At 40.5% G+C, this 17,755-nt stretch overlaps 1 protein-coding gene across 1 annotated transcript in view; it reads left to right on the forward strand.

The window, feature by feature from the left end:
- Nucleotides 1-17,755, forward strand: part of MANBA (mannosidase beta) — a gene marked incomplete at its 3' end in the record, with an annotated part of 141,013 nt that overhangs the window by 84,500 nt on the left and 38,758 nt on the right. Inside the window, exon 10 of the mRNA XM_080697738.1 lies at nucleotides 487-573. Within this exon, the coding sequence (XP_080553864.1) occupies nucleotides 487-573 (87 nt within the window). The remainder of the gene's footprint in view (nucleotides 1-486; nucleotides 574-17,755) is intronic.

The following is a 17,755-nucleotide window of genomic DNA, read 5'->3' on the forward strand; positions in this document are numbered from 1 at the left end:
GAGGCTGGCCACGCAATTGAGGCTGAACCTGCAATTCTCCTGTCTCAATCTCCCCAGGACTGGGATCACAGGTACACACCTCCAGCCCTGGCCTCAAGTATGTTTTCTTAACAGCTGAGCACATCTCTCAATGCCAAGTGCCTGGTGAAAAATAGAATCAGGAATGAGGGGGATCGTAGGAAACCTTCATTTTGTGTTTCTGCAACTCACCCATTCTTTTAGTCTTTCGAATTCTCTTTTCTTTCCTTCCTGTCCTACCTGCTTAGCATTTTCTCTTCTCAGGTTTCCTAAAGCCTGTGTGCAGCTCTGGGCAGTCCTGAGGTTGGTGGGCATCCTCACTGCCTTCTGGTGTAGCCCTGCTCAGGTGATCACATTGGTCAGCAAACTGTTTCTCCTGTATGTGAAAGCGACCCCCTACGTTCATAATAATGACTCTTGTAATGAAACTTAGCGAAGTGCTTTATTGCCTTTTGTTTTATTTGCTAGGTATGGCAGGATTTTATGTTCGCTTCTGCCTTCTATCCAGTTGATCCGGGCTTCATAAACTCAGTGCGAGCAGAAGTTACTTACCAGGTATGTTATTACCATTCCAAGAAGAGAAAACGTGGCTGCATTAGCTTTGCCTTTTGTTAAGTCTGACCCATTTCTTTTTGTTGTTCTCTACCAAATCCTGTGAAAATTTACACAGTCAGATGATTGACTCCATAGTCAATTCCACCCAGTGTCATGGCTTCAGCACCACCTGTTTGCTGGTGACTCTCAGATTTATGCCTGGTGCTAAACACTCTGCTGATTCTTGTATCCAAGAACCTCTGACTGAAGCTTTAATAGGAGTCTCAAATGCCATGTGTCCAAACTTCTATTACCTCCCCCAGTCTTGCTTCTTCTCCAGTGTCCCCACCTCAGCAAGCGACAATGCCATTCTTTGGATTGTTCAGGACAAAAATTTTGGTTTTCATTTAATTTTTATTGGTTGAATTGTGATTGTACATGATAGTGAGATGCACCGTAATACATTCATACACGCATCATTAGCAATCAGGGAAATGCCACACTGAGATCCCATCTAACTTCAGTTAGAATGGCAATCAAGAATGTAAACAATAAGAAGCCGGGCGTGGTGCTGCACGCTTGTAATCCCAGCATTTGGGAGAATGAGACAGGAGGATCGCGGTTCTCAGGCAGCCTCAGCTACTTGGTGAAGCCCTTTGCAACGTAGTGAGAATCTGTTTTAAAATAAAGAAAAAAATAGGGCTGGGGGGTGTAGCTCGGAGGAATACCCCTGGGTTCCATCCCTAGTACTGCAAAAAAAAGTAAACAATAAAAACAAAATACCCCAACCAAACAAAAAAGAATGTAAACAATAAGAAATGCTGGAGAGGATGAGGGGGAAAGAAACGCTGATACACCGTTTGTGGGATTGTAATTGGTGCAACTGCTCTAGAGATCGGTATGGAGGCTCCCCAAAAGATTAGGAATGGAACCACTATATGATCCAGCTGTATCACTCCTTGGTATCTTTCCAAAACAGAGTTAGAATACTATAGTGACACACACATATCTATGTTTAAACAGCACAATTCACAGTAGAAAAATCTTGGAACCAACTGAGGTACGTAATATTAGGACAAAAATGGAAAGTGATTCTTGACTCCACGAATTCTTTCCCATTCCACATACATACACTTATATTTATAGATATGTAAATGCAAAGATGTGATAATATGCTATCTCTGTCCACTAAAAAGACCTAGAAAAAAGAGCCAACCTAATAGTATTGAGTATCCTTGTATTGAAATTGCATTTCCTACTAAGAGGATGGCTGCTGTAGGGCACCGTGGCATGCTCCTGTAGGCCTGGTCACTTGGGAGGCTGACGCAGAGAATCGCTTGAGCCCAGGCATTTGAAGCCAGTGTGGGCAACACAGCGAGACCTTGTCTTAGAAGAGAGAGAAGCCAGATGTGATGGTACAGGACCTGTAATCTCAGTTCTTGGGAGGCTGAGACAGGAGAATCAAAGGTTTGAGAACAGCTTTAGCAACTTAGCGAGAGCCTGTTTCAAAATAAAAAATAAAAAGGATGATGTGTAGCTCAGGTAGGATGCACCTGGGTTCACCAGTACTGCATATGTGTGCCTAAGCACGCACACGTATGCGCGCACGCACACACTCACACTAAAAATAAAAGGGAGAGAGAAAGGAATGGGAGAGAGAGCGGAGGAGGGAGAGAATTGCTGATTCTAGGTCTGGGACAAGAATATTTTAGATGATCTTTTTTAAATGGTTATGGTGTTTGTTATGATATCATCAGCTGGTAATTTGAGCCACAGATCTGCAGTTCATCGGCTATGTGCTGAATAGACTTATTTTTGCAGCAAGGTCTGTTTAGAGGGTGATTATGGTTTGACTCACAAGTTACGTGACAATACCTGTCCCCCAAATCTTAAGTGTATATTATGGGTTTCCATGTAGAGTCAGCTTGGCACTCTTGGCAATACAAGAAAATTCTGAATCATGATATACTCCCCAAATATAGCTTGGGAACTAACTTGTGAGTACTCGTACGTTAGCATAGCCCTACTGCCGCAGTCATTGGAGTGATTCATTGGTATTCATCACAAGTGATCGGAGGACCAGGAGGGATCATCTCTGCTTTTTAGAGCTTATAAGACTATGCAGACATTCTCATTCATATTCTCTCTCTCTCTCTCTCTCTCTCTCTCTCTCTCTCTCTCTCTCTCTCTCTTTCTCTCTCTCTCTCTCTCTCTCTCTCTCTCTCTCTCTCTCACTGGCACTGGGGATTAAACCCAGGAGTGTTTCACCTCTGAGCTATTCCAGCCCTTTTTACTTAGAAATAGGGTCTAAGTTGCTAAGGGCACCGCTAAGTTGCCGAAGCTGACTGTGAACCTGTGATTCTCCCGTCTCAGCCTCCCAAGTACTTGGATAACAGGCATGTGCCACCACACCCGGCTTGATGCAGACATTCTGAGTAGATAGTGTACCACTCTGTGGTGTGTCAGTGGAGGAAATGAATTCATTTTCTCAGTAACTTCAGGTAAAGCTACTATGGGCTTATTCCTCACTCCCTGCTTTCAGCTTTTCGTGTCCAACTATCTGCTAGATTTTTTTTTCTAGTGATGATATTTCTTCGTAGTCATTCTTTTACAGTTGAGAGGTTAATTTACCTCTTTAGGCTTATTCTTTCTATCCATAAAACTGGTATGAATTCACTCTTCACAAAACTGTTTGGAAGGTTAAATGGGAAAATGTATGGGAGTATGGGCTGAGCTTGGCGGTACATGCTGTAATCCCTGAACAGGAGGATTGCAGGTTCAAGGACAGTCTTCATCAAAGTAGTACGACTCATCAACCTAGAGAGACCTTGTTTCCAAATAAATAAAATCAGGCTGAAGGTGTAGCTTGAAGGTAGAACACCTCTAGGTTCAATCCTCAGGATCACACACACATGCAAAATTCTTTATTCTTTCTGTCAGATGTGGTGGCACGTGTTTGTAATCCCAGTACTTAGGAGGTAGAGTTAGGAGGATCACAGGTTTGAGGCCAGGCTCGGCAACTTAGTGGTTCCCTGTTTTGAAATAAAAGAGTAAACTAGGTGTGAGAGTATAGTTTGGAGGCAGAATGCTCCTAGGTTCCATCCCCAGTACCACCACCACCCAACAAACAAACAAACAACATGTGGAGTATGGAATAAATATATCAGCTGCTTAACTGGCAGTCCAATGTACCTTTCAAGTTTGTCATTTTGCCTGAGGCTGAGCATCATCTTTGACCTTTACTTCTTTTTACCCTCCACATCCAACTGGTTTTCAAATCCAGCCAAATTGTAGGTCCGCACCTTACTTGTGTTGTGCCTACCTTCTCGGCCCTGTACTTACCCCATGAGTTCAGAAACTCGTTCCTTCTTCCCTTGGTGGCCTCTGTCCGTTTAGCATTGTTCTCTCCCAACTTGAGCGAGCACAGCAGAACCGCCAGGGTCATCTTTGCTTGACGAGCTTCTGCTCAGAACCCCAGTCCTGGGATAGCTTGGCATGCAGATAACAAGGATGCTGTCAAACACAGGTCCCAAGGACTTTGAAGAGATTCTAGCCAACCTCAAGTATGGAAATTTGAGATTCTGAAAGGATGAGAAGGTCAGTGGATTGGAATCCATCACGTATGTTCACATCTAGGGTTTGTAATAAAGTATCTGCAGGTGAATACTTGGGTGAAAAACTGTAAGCAAGTGCAAGGATGTGACCAGAGAAGCACTGGAGACTGGTTCCTTTTGGCAGGAGGAAGAGGCTACCACCAGGAATAGGTACAGCGGCTTCTGGGAGAAGTTATTTGCTTTGTTTGTTTGTTTGTAACTATGTTTCATTTTAAAAGAAAAGGCTTAAAAAGCATAAATGGAATCCTTTCTCTGCAAAGAGTACCAGAGGCTTCCTGTTGGCCTCAGGATAAAGTTGAAGTTCTTGCTGGCTCTGGTTGTAATCCTAGTACTTGAAGGCTGAGACAGGCAGATTTCAGTTTGAGGCCAGCATCAACCATTTAATGAAACCTGCCACAAGTTAGTGAGATACTGCTTCAAAATAAAAGATAAAAAGATAAAGTTATAAAAGGCACCGGGTATAGCTCAGGGGTAGAACGCCCAGGCTCCTCTCTCTCTCTCTCTCTCTCTCTCTCTCTCTCTCTCTCTCTCTCTCTCACACACACACACACACACACACACACACACCCTTGCCATGGGGGATCCTGTCTCTTCTTGTGTCTCCAGCTTTTTTTTTTTTTCAGACTTAAAATTTATTTTTTTTATTTTTTTAAATTTTTTTTATTGGTGCACTGTATTCATACATCATAATGGGATAAAAAAAAACTTTTGCAGACATACATGTACACATCGCCCAGTTAGCCCTTACCCAATCCCCACCCCGTTCCCTCCCCATACCTCCTTCCCATGCTTGGCTTAGTGGTTGACATCTAGTATGTCAAAGCTGATCTGCAGCGGCTCACCTCGGCTCGCTGTCCGCCGCTCCTCTCTGGAGCCTCGTGGGCTGTTGAGTGCGCTGGTCTGTAGCCGTCCAGTGAGTTCGCTGCTGCTGTTGGCAGTATGGCGCTACTGCTGCGTCCTCGGTCATGAGGCCGGTGTATCTCCTCTCTGGCTCTGAGCTCCATTCTGAGTCCCCCTCCTCTCTGGAGCCTGGTGCTACAAGGGAAGATGGTGCCGCCGCTCCGTGCCATGATTCTGGCCGCAACACTGCAGTCTGGTTTCTTTCTGGTGTCTGGTTGTTCTTCCAGCCTTCTTTTTCTCTGTCCCTTGTATTTACATTTTTTGTTTCTCTGCTGATAGTGTTTTCTGGCTATGAAAGGCGCTGATTTTGTGGTAATAGAGATTGGTTGTTAGCGGGGCTCAGAAGCCCCACTTTTCTCCGTCACCATCTTCCCAGAAGTCCTCCAACTTCTTCAAGTCCCATCTGCCTCTGCCTTTCTCTGCACTGGAGCACCCCTCACTTTCCCCAGGTGGAACACCTCATCTGCCACTCTTGCAAGTTAAGATTAGATCATCCTTCACCTGCCTTTTATACTACATGTTGCAGTTTTAATTACTTGTTCAGTATTTTGTCATCTCTTTAAGCTTGTCATCTCTCTGAATTTGATGGCTTGTTCCCGTCTGAGTTCCCACTCCCTGACTGCATTATTCACCGGAATAGATAGATGGATGGATGAATAACTTTTTTTTTTTTTTTTGTACTGGGGATTGAATCCAGGAGCATTCCACATCAGAGGAACACCCTTTAAATTTTTTTTTTTTTTTTTTTTTGCAGTACTGGAGGTGGAACCCAGGGTCATTCTACTTCTGAGTTACACCCTCAGCCCTATTTTTCATTTTTTAAATTTTATCTATTTATTATTTATTTATTTATTTTTTGTGGTACTGGGGGTGAAACCCAGGGGCTTTCTATCTCTGGGCTATACTCCCAGACCTATTTTATATTTTATTTGGAAACAGGGTCTTACTAAGTTACTGAGAGCCTCACTGAGTAGCTGAGGCTGGTTTTGGATCTTCGTAATCCTCCTGTCTCAGCCTCCAAGTGTGGAATTACAAGCGTGTGCCACCATGCCCGGCTCATTCTATTTATTTATTTATTTATTTATTTATTTATTTGTGGTACTGGGGTTCCGGGAAACCCTTCTACCTCTGGGCTACACTCCCAGGCTTATTTTATATTTTTATTTGGAAACAGGGTCTTTTAAGCCAGCGAGGCTGTCTTCAAACTTGCGTGATCCTCCTGTCTCCTACTCCCAAGCCCTGGGATTACAATCATGCACCACCACACCTGGCTCTTTTTACTTCTGAAACAGGATCTCACTGAGTTGTGAAGGGCCTCGCTAAGTAGCTGAGGCTGTCTTAGAACCATGATCCTCAGATATCAGCCTCCGGGATTACAAGTGTGCACCCCCGCCCCCTCCTGGTTTTACACCCTTTTAATTTTGAAACAGACTCTCATTAAGTTGCTAAAGCTGGCCTCAAACTTGCTGTCTTCCATCTCAGCCTCCCAGGTACTGAGATTACAAGCATGCACCATCATGCCTGGCTTGTATGAATACCTTAAAATGTTAAATATAGTTATACAAACTATAGTGCTCATGCATTTTCAGTTCTTTTTGTGTTATTGAAAAAGAACCATTTTAATTGGGCTGGTAAAACTTTCTCTGAAAGTGGAAATCAGTCCAGGTGTGGTGGCACACACTTGTAAACCTGCGACTCTGAGACAAGAGGATTGCTGGTTTGAGGACAGCCTCAGCAAGTAGTGAGATGCTCTTCATCCTAAAGAAACTCGGTTTCAAAAATAAAAACTAGATAGGGTGGAGGCAGAATGTTGCTGACTTCAATCCCCAGTACCAAGAAATACATACGTACATACGTACATACATGCGCACCTACATACATATAAAAGGAAAGTAGAAATCTGGTAAAGGTTGTGTGTAGCACAGAGTTGTGGGAGCTTTTTGCTCCTAAGGATTTGTATCTGTGTTCATCAGCGTCATGAGTGTGCCGGTCACAATCCACAGCAGCTGCACCGTTCCTGGCATGTACTGCAGAGCCAGGCTCATTTAGAAGATATGAGACTTCAAGTTTAAAAAAACAAACAAACGTATCTCTGTAACTCACCCTTAATGTGTGTCTGTTTCACTTATCTGAGTTTTTTTTAGCTCTCTGCTGTAATCATCTGTTCCAGCAAAAGAGAAGCTATGAATATTTATGAGGTCATAGTGCCAAAATAACCTCAGCAAAGCCAGAAAGGAGGGGTAGCGGAGGAAGACGGCTGAGGCTAATCAACGAGAAAGCCACATTCAGGCTGGGCGTGGCGGCGCACGCTTGTAATCTGAGGATCGCAGTTGGAGGACACCCTCAGCTACTTAGTGAGGCCCTCCACAACTCAGTGAGACCCTGTTTAAAAAAAAAAAGACTAAAAATAAAGGGCTGGGGATGTAGCTGCTTCTTAGTGAGGCCCTCCACAACTCAGTGAGACCCTGTTTAAAAAAAAAAAAAAGACTAAATATATAGTGCTGGGGATGTAGCTCAGAGGTAGAATGCCCCTGGGTTCCATCCCCAATACCGCAAAATAAATAAATAAATAAATAAATAAATAAATAAATAAATTTGAATATGTGTATACATGTGAATATAATGTTGTTAATCTGGACACTCAGTACTGGGAGGGAGGGAAAAGGGGAAGGGGGGGAAGGGGGAGGGAACCAAGTACGGTGTGAATATATGTCATACCATTGTCAACATGATCCGCATTATGATGTAAGACTATAGTGCACCAATAAAATAAAATTTTAAAAAATGTAAAATAAAATAAAAAGGGCTGGGATGTAGTCCAGTGATAGAACTAAATCTCCAGTACCACAAAAACAGAGATGAATTTGTGGTGTATATAAAATATAGTGCCAAAATATATTCCACAAGAATCTCCCTCCCACCCTGGAACCCGGGTCATTCTACCTCTGAGCTACATCCTGAGCCTGTCTGCCTTTCTTTCTCTCTCTCTCTCTCTCTCTCTCTCTCTCTCTCTCTCTCTCTCTCTCTCTCTCTTCCTTTCTTCCTTTCTTCCCTTCTTTCTTTTTTTGGGAGTACTAGTAGTGAAATCCAGGGGCATTCTACCTCTGAGCTACACCTCCAGCCCTATTTTTTATTATTTATTTTGGAACAGGGTCTCACTGACTTGCAAAGGGCCTCACTAAGTAGTGGCTGAGGCTGGCCCCAAACCCATATCCTCCTGTCTCAGCCTCCCAAATGCTGATATTAAAAGCATATGCCACCACGCCTGGCTTTATTTATTTATTTTGAAAGAGGGTCTTACTAATTTAATAAAGACCTCACTAAGTCTCCGCGGCTATCCTCCAAACTGTGATCCTCCTGTCTCAGCCTCCGGAGTACTGGGATCACAGGTGTATGCCACCGCACCTGGCTGGAAGAATTTCTCTTGCTATTGCCTCACTCTGTCATTTTCGAAGACATTAAATTGCCTCCTCTGCTGGGGCATATGTCCCAGTGGGTCAGAAGAGGGTCCATGCTTGCTTCTGTCCATGTACAAGCAACTAGATCCTTTGGTCTTTAGTAGGATTGGCCCAGGAGGGTCCAGTGCATGCAGGCCCAGGTCTCCAGGTTGGCAGGGTTTTGGACAGACTCTCTAACTTCCTCTTCCATATTTGGGTATATTCAGGAGCTTAGCTGTAGTTGATCTCTCAGCACATGACATCGACAGCCATTTCAGGAGACCCCTTGATTATCCTAAATCGGCTCTCCTTTGGAGTCTTCCATGGGCTTCTTGTTATTTCCAGAATACCTGTCCTATTCACTCATTTTGTTCAACCTTCTCTAGTTCTTCTGATTTTCTTTTTTCTTTATAAAAACTTAGTTATTATCTTATTGTAGAAATTTATGGGGGACAATGTAATAATTTTATTCATGGATACAGTATGTAATGATCAAATCAGGCTGGTTAGCAATTCCATCCCCTTAAATACTTAAACGTTTTTTATTAGCAAGTAATGATTGTTCATATTTATGGGACATGTTGTGATTTCTCAATACATGTACACAGTGTGTACTGATAATATTGGAATCATTAACATTTCCATATTTTTTATCATTACTTTGTGTTGGAAGCTTTGAGCGCCTCTCTTCTGGTATTTATTTATTTATTTATTTATTTATTTATTGCAGTACTGGGGATGGAACCCAGGGGCATTTTACCTCTGAGTGACCCCCTCAGTCCTATTTTTTTCTTTATTTTATTTTATTTTCTATAAGTGTAGCATATTGAAAATGGTGTACATTTAGATTGTGCTTCATGCCCTTACCCCCCATTTCCCTTCTCCCCTCCCAATAGAGAGTGTCCAGGTTAACCATGTTGTATTTATGCTATTACACATATTCCTATGTAGCTCCTCCATTAAACAACCTCAGCTTTCTTCCTCTCCTATCCTTCCATTCAAGCTTTGCTGAGATTTCCCCTCCATCATCTGGAATCCCTCTGGTATTACCACTACTCCCTAGCTTGAACATATTAGAGAAAACATGTCCCTTCTCTTTCTGGGCTTGACTAATCTCACTTAACATAATGTTCTCCAGTTCCTTCCATCTTCTTGCAAATGGTATTATTTTATTCTTCTTTATAGCTGAGTAGAATTCCGTTGTGTATATTTCCCATAATTTTGCAATCCATTCATCTGCTTTTTAAAAATTTTTTTATTGGTGCACTGTATTCATACATCATAATGGGATAAAAAAAACTTGTGTAGACATACATGCACACATCGCCCAGTTAGCCCCTACCCAACCCCCACCCCACTCCCTCCCCATCCCTCCTTCCCATGCTAGGTTTAGTGGTTGACATCTAATATTATAGCAAATTATCCAAAATTAACAATGATAATCTCACATAACAGATTCATTTGTCTGATATAAAACTTTTGATCATTTAGAGATAACATTTCAGTATTTCTTTTTGCTTTCTTTCTTACCAGAGGATATATTTTTTCTTTTTTTTTTTTTTTTTTTTTTCTATTTTTTTTTTCATATTTATTTTTAATTGTTGCACTGTATTCATACATCATAGTGGGATACATACTTTTGTAGACATACATGCACACATTGCCCAGTCAGCCCCCACCCGATCCCCACCCCGTTCTCTCCCTATCCCCCCCTCCTATGCTTGGCTTAGTAGTTGACATCTAGTATTATAGCAATTTATCCAAAATTAAAAATGATAATCTCTCATAACAGTTTCATTTGTCTGATACCAAGCTTTTGATGACTTAAAGATAACATTTCAATATTTCTTTTTGCTTTCTTTCTTACCAGAGAATCTATTTTTTTCTATTTTTTAGGTGAAACTATCATATATTTATATATTTATTTTTCAGAAAAAAAAATCTATCCTAATATGGAATATGGACTCTAGGTACCCACATCGATCTTGAAAAAGAACAAAGCTAGAAGATATATATTTTCTGATTTCAAACCATATAAAGCTACAATAATTGAAACAGTGTAGTACTATTCTAAAGGCAGATATATAAACCATTGGAGTTAAATAAAAGCCTAGAGCTAAATTCTTCCCTATATTGTCAAGTTATTTTTGACAAGGTTTCCACGAACATTTGGTGGTGGAAATAATAATCTTTTAACTAAATATTGTTGAAACATAATAATTACATGGAAAAGAGTAAAATTGGACCCTTACCTAATCCCATATACAAGTATTAACTCAAAATAGATAAAAGACCTAAATATAAATCTAAAGACTATAAACTTTTAGGAGAAAATCTGGGTCATAAAACCTCACAACATTGAAATTGGCAGTGATTTCTTGGTTATGATTTCAATGGCACAGGCAACAGAAGAGTATACAAACTCCCTAAAAAATAAAAAACATATTGTATATCCAAAGACAATGTAACCAGAGTTAAGAGTTACTAATAGAATGGGATAAAATATTTCCAAATGCTATATCTGAAGGTATATTAATATTCCAACTAGAAATCCTAAAAATTAACAACAATAAAGGCAAACAATACCCTTTAGAGATAGGTAACAGACTAACATAAATAATGAATCTCCACAGATAACCAATCTTAGTTGTCTGTTGGATGGAAAATCTTGTTTCTCTAGTTCTGATGTGTGTTACCTATTTCTTCTTTGTAGTTAATCTCTTTGAGTATTTTCTCTAGTGCTGGTTTTGAAGACATAAATTCCTTCAGTTTCTGTTTGTCATGGAAGCTTCTTATTTCTCCATCTAATTTGATAGAAAGTTTTGCTGGGTAGGAAATTTTTGGCTGGAAGTTGTTTTCTTTCAAAATTGGGAATATGTTACTCCAAGCCCTTCTGGCTCTCATAACTTGGTTTGGGAAGTCTGGAGTGATTCTAATTGGTTTGCCTCTGAATGTCACTTGGCCCTTTGCTTTTGTTGCCTTTAAGATTCTCTGCTTGGCTTCCACATTGGTCATTTTGACAATTATGTGGCGTGGGGATCCTCTTCTCCGATCCTGTCTAAAGGGAGTTCTATAAGTTTCCTGGACCTGCGTATCGACCTCTTGCTCTATGTCTGGAAAATTTTCTGCTATTACTTCCTTGAAGAGATTGTTGATCCCTTTAGTTTCACTTTCTTTTCCCTCCTCTATTCCAATTATTCTTAGGTTAGCTCTCTTAAAATGGGCCCATATTTCTTCAATATCAGATTCCTGCTGTCGGATATTTTTTCCTAGATTAGAAACTATGCGTTCATTTTTGGAATGATCATCTTCTAAGAGTGAGATTCTGTTCTCCATGTGTTCTAATCGGTTGTTTGTGCTTTGAATTGAGGCCTTTACTTCATTAATTGCATCCTTTATCTCTTTTTGGCTCTCTCTGAGTTCTTTTCGAAGCACCTCTATTATTTCTACAGTTATTTTCCTGATTTGATCTTCTAGAAATCTCTGATTTTCTGTTTTATCGGGTTCTGATGTTGTGGGGTTGTGAGCATTAATTGCTCCAGTATTATTCCTCTTTCCCATGATTTCGGAAGTTTGTGCCTTCTCTGGGTTCTTCCCTTGGGTCACTATGACTTCACTTAAGGTGCTCTGGATCTCGAGTCAGTAGTATCTCAGACCCCACTACTCCTTTACTGGGTTTTATCACAGAGTCTCCGACCCAGAGGCTGCTTTAGACCGTGGGGGGTGCCAGGTTGCACGTTCTCCTATGGTGTGATATCACTGCCACTGCCCCTCTCCCACTGGGTCAAGTCCCAGTGAGTACAGTACTGGGATTTCTCCGCTGTGGCCCGCAATTTGACTCACTGTTCTTGAGTACGCAGATGTAGCTGTAGTGAGTTCCGTGCTGCTGCCGCCGGTGGCAATATGGCGCCGCTGCTACGCCCCTCTTTTTTTTTTTTTTAAGGTAAAACTATTGTACAGTTTTTTTCTTCAGAAAAAATCTATCCTAGGCCGGGCGTGGTGGCGCACGCTTGTAATCCCCGCGCTTGGGAGGCAGAGACAGGAGAATCACACAGGTTTGAAGCCAGCCACGCGTGCTGGCTTAGGAGACCCTGTTTCCAAATAAAAATATAAAATAGGTCTGGGAGTGTAGCCTGGAGGTAGAAGGGCTTCCAGAAACCTCAGTACCACCAAAAAAAAAAAAAAAAAAAAAAAAAAAGAAAAAGAAAAAAATCTATTCTAACATGAAATATGAACTCTAAATACTCAAAACAATCTCGAAAAAGAACAAAGCTAAAAGATGTACATTTTCTGATTTCAAACCTTATAGAGCTACAATAATTGAAACAGTGTAGCACTGCTATAAAGGCAGATATATAAACCAGTGGAGCAAAATAAAAAGCCTAGAAATAAATTTTTCCATATATGGTTAAGTTATTTTTGTCAAAGTTTCCAAGAACATTTGGTGAAGGAAATAATAATCTTTTCACTAAATATTGTTGAAAAATAATGATTACATGAAAAAGAATAAAATTGGACCCTTACCTAACACCATATACAAATATTAACTCAAACTAGATAAAAGACCTAAATGTAAATCTATAAACTTTTAGAAGAAAACCTGGGTCATAACACTTCACAACATTGAAATTGGCAGTGATTTCTTGGATATGATTCCAAAGGCACAGGCAACAAAAGAATAAACAAACTTTCTAAAAAATAAAAAAAATTGGACAATGTAAACAGAGTTAAAAGTTACTGATAGAATAGGATAAAATATTTCCAAATGCTATATCTGAAGGTATATTAATATTCCAAATAGAAATCCTAAAAATTAGCAACAATAAAGCAAACAATACAATTTAGAAATACAATTTAGAAATAGGTAAGCTTCCGGGAAGATGGCGACCGAGAAAAGCGGGGCTTAAGAGTCCCGCTAACAACCAATCTCCATTACCACAAAAAGAGCGCCTTTCATAGCCAGAAAACACCATCACCAGAAAAACAAAAAAAACCACCAGGCTCCAGAGAGAAAGCGGACTGAGAACAGAGCTCAGGGCCACAGAGGAGACACATGAGCCCAAGGACGCGGCAGCAGCGCCATACTGCCGGCGGCAGCGGCGAACTCAACGGACGGCTACAGCAAGCCAGGTGAGCCGCTGCGGAACAGCCAGGCGGGATCTTTCGGCGCAGACAGCATTTAAAGCTCCTAGTGGCTGAGCTCAGCACACGCTGCAGGGATTCAGAGTGGAAATCAAAACCAGAGAAGAAAAAATACGCCAGCCTCATGGCCGAGGGCGTGGCAGAGGCGCCATATTGCCACCGGCGGCGGCAGCAGCAGTGAATTCACCGAGTCCAGTACAGCTACATCTGCGTACTCAAGAACAGTGAGTCAAATTGCGGGCCACAGAGGAGAAATCGCAGTATTGGGCCTCCTGGGACTTGACCCAGTGAGGGAGTGGTGGTGGCAGAGATATCACACCATAGGAGAACGTGCAACCTGGCACCCCCCATAGTTTAAAGCAGCCTCTATCGACTCCCTGGGTCGGAGACTCTGTGATACAACCCAGTAAAGGAGTAGTGGGGTCTGAGATACTACTGACTCGAGATCCAGAGCACCTTAAGTGAAGCCATAGTGACCCAAGGGAAGAACCCAGAGAAGGCACAAACCTCCGAAATCATGGGAAAGAGGAATAACACTGGAGTAATGAATGTGCACAACCCCACAACATCAGAACCTGATAAAACAGAAAATCAGAGATTTCTAGAAGATCAAATCAGGAAAATAACTGTAGAAATAATAGAGGTGCTTCGAAAAGAACTCAGAGAGAGCCAGAAAGAGATAAAGGATGCAATTAATGAAGTAAAGGCCTCAATTCAAAGCACAAACAACCGATTAGACCACATGGAGAACAGAATCTCGCTCTTAGAAGATGAGCAATCCAAAAATGAATGCATAGTTTCTAATCTAGAAAAAAATATCCAACAGCAGGAATCTGACATTGAAGAAATATGGGCCCATCTTAAGAGAGCTAACCTAAGAATAATTGGAATAGAGGAGGGAAAAGAAAGTGATACCAAAGGGATCAACAATCTCTTCAAGGAAGTAATAGCAGAAAATTTTCCAAATATAGAGCAAGAGGTTGATACACAGATCCTGGAAACTTATAGAACTCCCTTTAGACAGGATCGGAGAAGAGGATCCCCACGCCATATAATTGTCAAAATGACCAATGTGGAAGCCAAGCAGAGAATCTTAAAGGCAACAAAAACAAAGGGCCAACTGACATTCAGAGGCAAACCAATTAGAATCACTCCAGACTTCCCAAACCAAGTCATGAGAGCCAGAAGGGCTTGGAGTAACATATTCCAAACTCTGAAAGAAAACAACTTCCAGCCAAAAATTTCCTATCCAGCAAAACTTTCTATCAAATTAGATGGAGAAATAAGAAGCTTCCATGACAAACAGAAACTGAAGGAATTTATGTCTTCAAAACCAGCGCTAGAGAAAATACTCAAAGAGATTAACTACAAAGAAGAAATAGGTAACACTCACCAGAACCAGAGAAACAAGAGTTTCCATCCAACAGACAACTAAGATTGGTTATCTGTGGAGATTCATTATTTATGTTAGTCTTTTACCTATCTCTAAGTTGTATTGTTTGCCTTTATTGTTGTTAATTTTTAGGATTTCTAGTTGGAATATTAATATACCTTCAGATATAGCATTTGGAAATATTTTATCCAATTCTATTAGTAACTTTTAACTCTGTTTACATTGTCTTTGGATATACAATATTTTCTTTTATTTTTTAGGGAGTTTGTATATTCTTCTGTTGCCTGTGCCATTGAAATCATATCCAAGAAATCACTGCCAATTTCAATGTTGTGAGGTTTTATGACCCAGATTTTCTCCTAAAAGTTTATAGTCTTAAGATTTATATTTAGGTCTTTTATCTATTTTGAGTTAATACTTGTATATGGGATTAGGTAAAGGTCCAATTTTATTCTTTTCCATGTAATTATTATTTTTCAACAATATTTAGTTAAAAGATTATTATTTCCACCACCAAATGTTCGTGGAAACCTTGTCAAAAATAACTTGACAATATAGGGAAGAATTTAGCTCTAGGCTTGTATTTAACTCCAATGGTCTATATATCTGCCTTTAGAACAGTACTACACTGTTTCAATTATTGTAGCTTTATATGGTTTGAAATCAGAAAATATATATCTGCTAGCTTTGTTCTTTTTCAAGATCGTTTTGGGTATCTAGAATTCATATTCCATATTAGGATAGATTTTTTTCTGAAAAATAAATATATAAATATATGATAGTTTCACCTAAAAAAACAGAAAAAAATATGCTCTAGTAAGAAAGAAAGCAAAAAGAAATATTGAAATGCTATCTTTAAATCATCAAACGCTTGGTATCAGACAAATGAAACTGTTATGTGAGATTATCATTTTTAATTTTGGATAAATTGCTATAATACTAGATGTCAACCACTAAGCCAAGCATGGGAAGGAGGGATGGGGAGAGAATGGGGTGGGGATCGGGTGGGGGCTGACTGGGCGATGTGTGCATGTATGTCTACAAAAGTTTGTATCCCACTATGATGTATGAATACAGTGCACCAATAAAATAAAATTAAAAAAAAAGAAATAGGTAAAAGAATTAAATAAATAATGAATCTTCAAAGATTTTAACCTATAAACACATGAATATATTCTTCTTTGCTTAGTTGTCTGCTGGATGGAAAATCTTGTTTCTCTAGTTCTGGTGTGTTACCTATTTCTTCTTTGTAGTTAATCTCTTTGAGTATTTTCTCTAGCGCTGGTTTTGAAGACATAAATTCTTTCAGTTTCTGTTTGTCATGGAAGCTTCTTATTTCCCCATCTAATTTGATAGATAGTTGTACTGGGTAGGAAATTTTTGGCAGGAAGTTGTTTTCTTTCAGAGTTTGGAATATGTTACTCCAAGCCCTTCTGGCTCTCATGACTTGGTTTGGGAAGTCTGGAGTGATTCTAATTGGTTTGCCTCTGAATGGCACTTGGCCTTTTGTTTTTGTTACCTTTGAGATTCTCTCCTTGGCTTCCACATTGGTCATTTTGACAATTATGTGGCATGGGGATCCTCTTCTCCGATCCTGTCTAAAGGGAATTCTATAAGTTTCCTGGACCTGTGTATCAACCTCTTGCTCTATGTTTGGAAAATTTTCTTCTATTACTTCCTTGAAGAGATTGTTGATCCCTTTGGTTTCACCTTCTTTTCCCTCCTCTATTCTGATTATTCTTAGGATAGCTCTCTTAAAATGGTCCCATATTTCTTCAATGTCAGGCTTGATGCCTGATTTTTTTTCTAAGTTGTAAATTATGCATTTGTTTTTGGAGTGATCATCTTCTATGTGTGAGATTCTATTCTCCATGTGGTCTAATCAATTGTTTATACTTTGAATTGAGGCCTTTACCTCAATGTTCACATCCTTTATTTCTTTTAGACTCTCTCTAAATTCTTTTCAAAGGTCCTTTTCAAAGGTTATTTCTACAGTTATATTCCTGATTTGATCTTCTGGATATCTCTGAATTTTTGTGTTATCAGGTTCTGATAATATGGGGTTGTGGACATTCATTGCTGTATTGTTGTTCCTCTTTCCCAAGATTTCAGAATTTTGTGCCTTCCTGGGTCACTACAACTTCACTTAGGGTGCTCTGTATCTTGAGTCTGTGTTAATTTCAGCTGCCACTACTTCTTTACTGGGTTGTATCTCAACGTCTCATACCCAGGAAGTTAATCGAGGCTGCGTGAGACCGTGGGGGTGCCAGGCTGAGCGGTTACCCGTGGGGAGCTGCGACAAAGGTGTGGTATCTCTGTCACTGCTACTCCTTCACTGGGTTAGACTGCAAAATCTCAGACCCAGGGAGATTATCAAAGCTGCTCAAGTCCCTGGGATTGCAGTACAGGGATTTCTCCATTAGGGGCTACAATTTCACTCACGGTTATTGCGCGCGCTAATCAGGAGTTATCATGGGCGTGGTGAACTCACTGTCACTGCTGGCAATATGGCGCCGCTGCCACGCCCTCAGCTGTGAGGCTGGTGTATTTCTTTTCTGGTTTTGAGCTCCATTCTGAGTCCCTGGAAGGCGTGATGAGCTTGGCCACTGGGAGTTTTAGACGTTCATTGCACTGAAAGAACTGCTGAATTACACCCAAATGATTTGTAGCTGCTCACTTCAGCTCCTGTTTACCTTTCCTCTCCGGAGCCTGGTGCT

The sequence above is a fragment of the Muscardinus avellanarius genome (assembly GCF_963383645.1).
Source record: "Muscardinus avellanarius genome assembly, chromosome: 6".
Lineage (NCBI taxonomy): Eukaryota > Metazoa > Chordata > Mammalia > Rodentia > Gliridae > Muscardinus > Muscardinus avellanarius.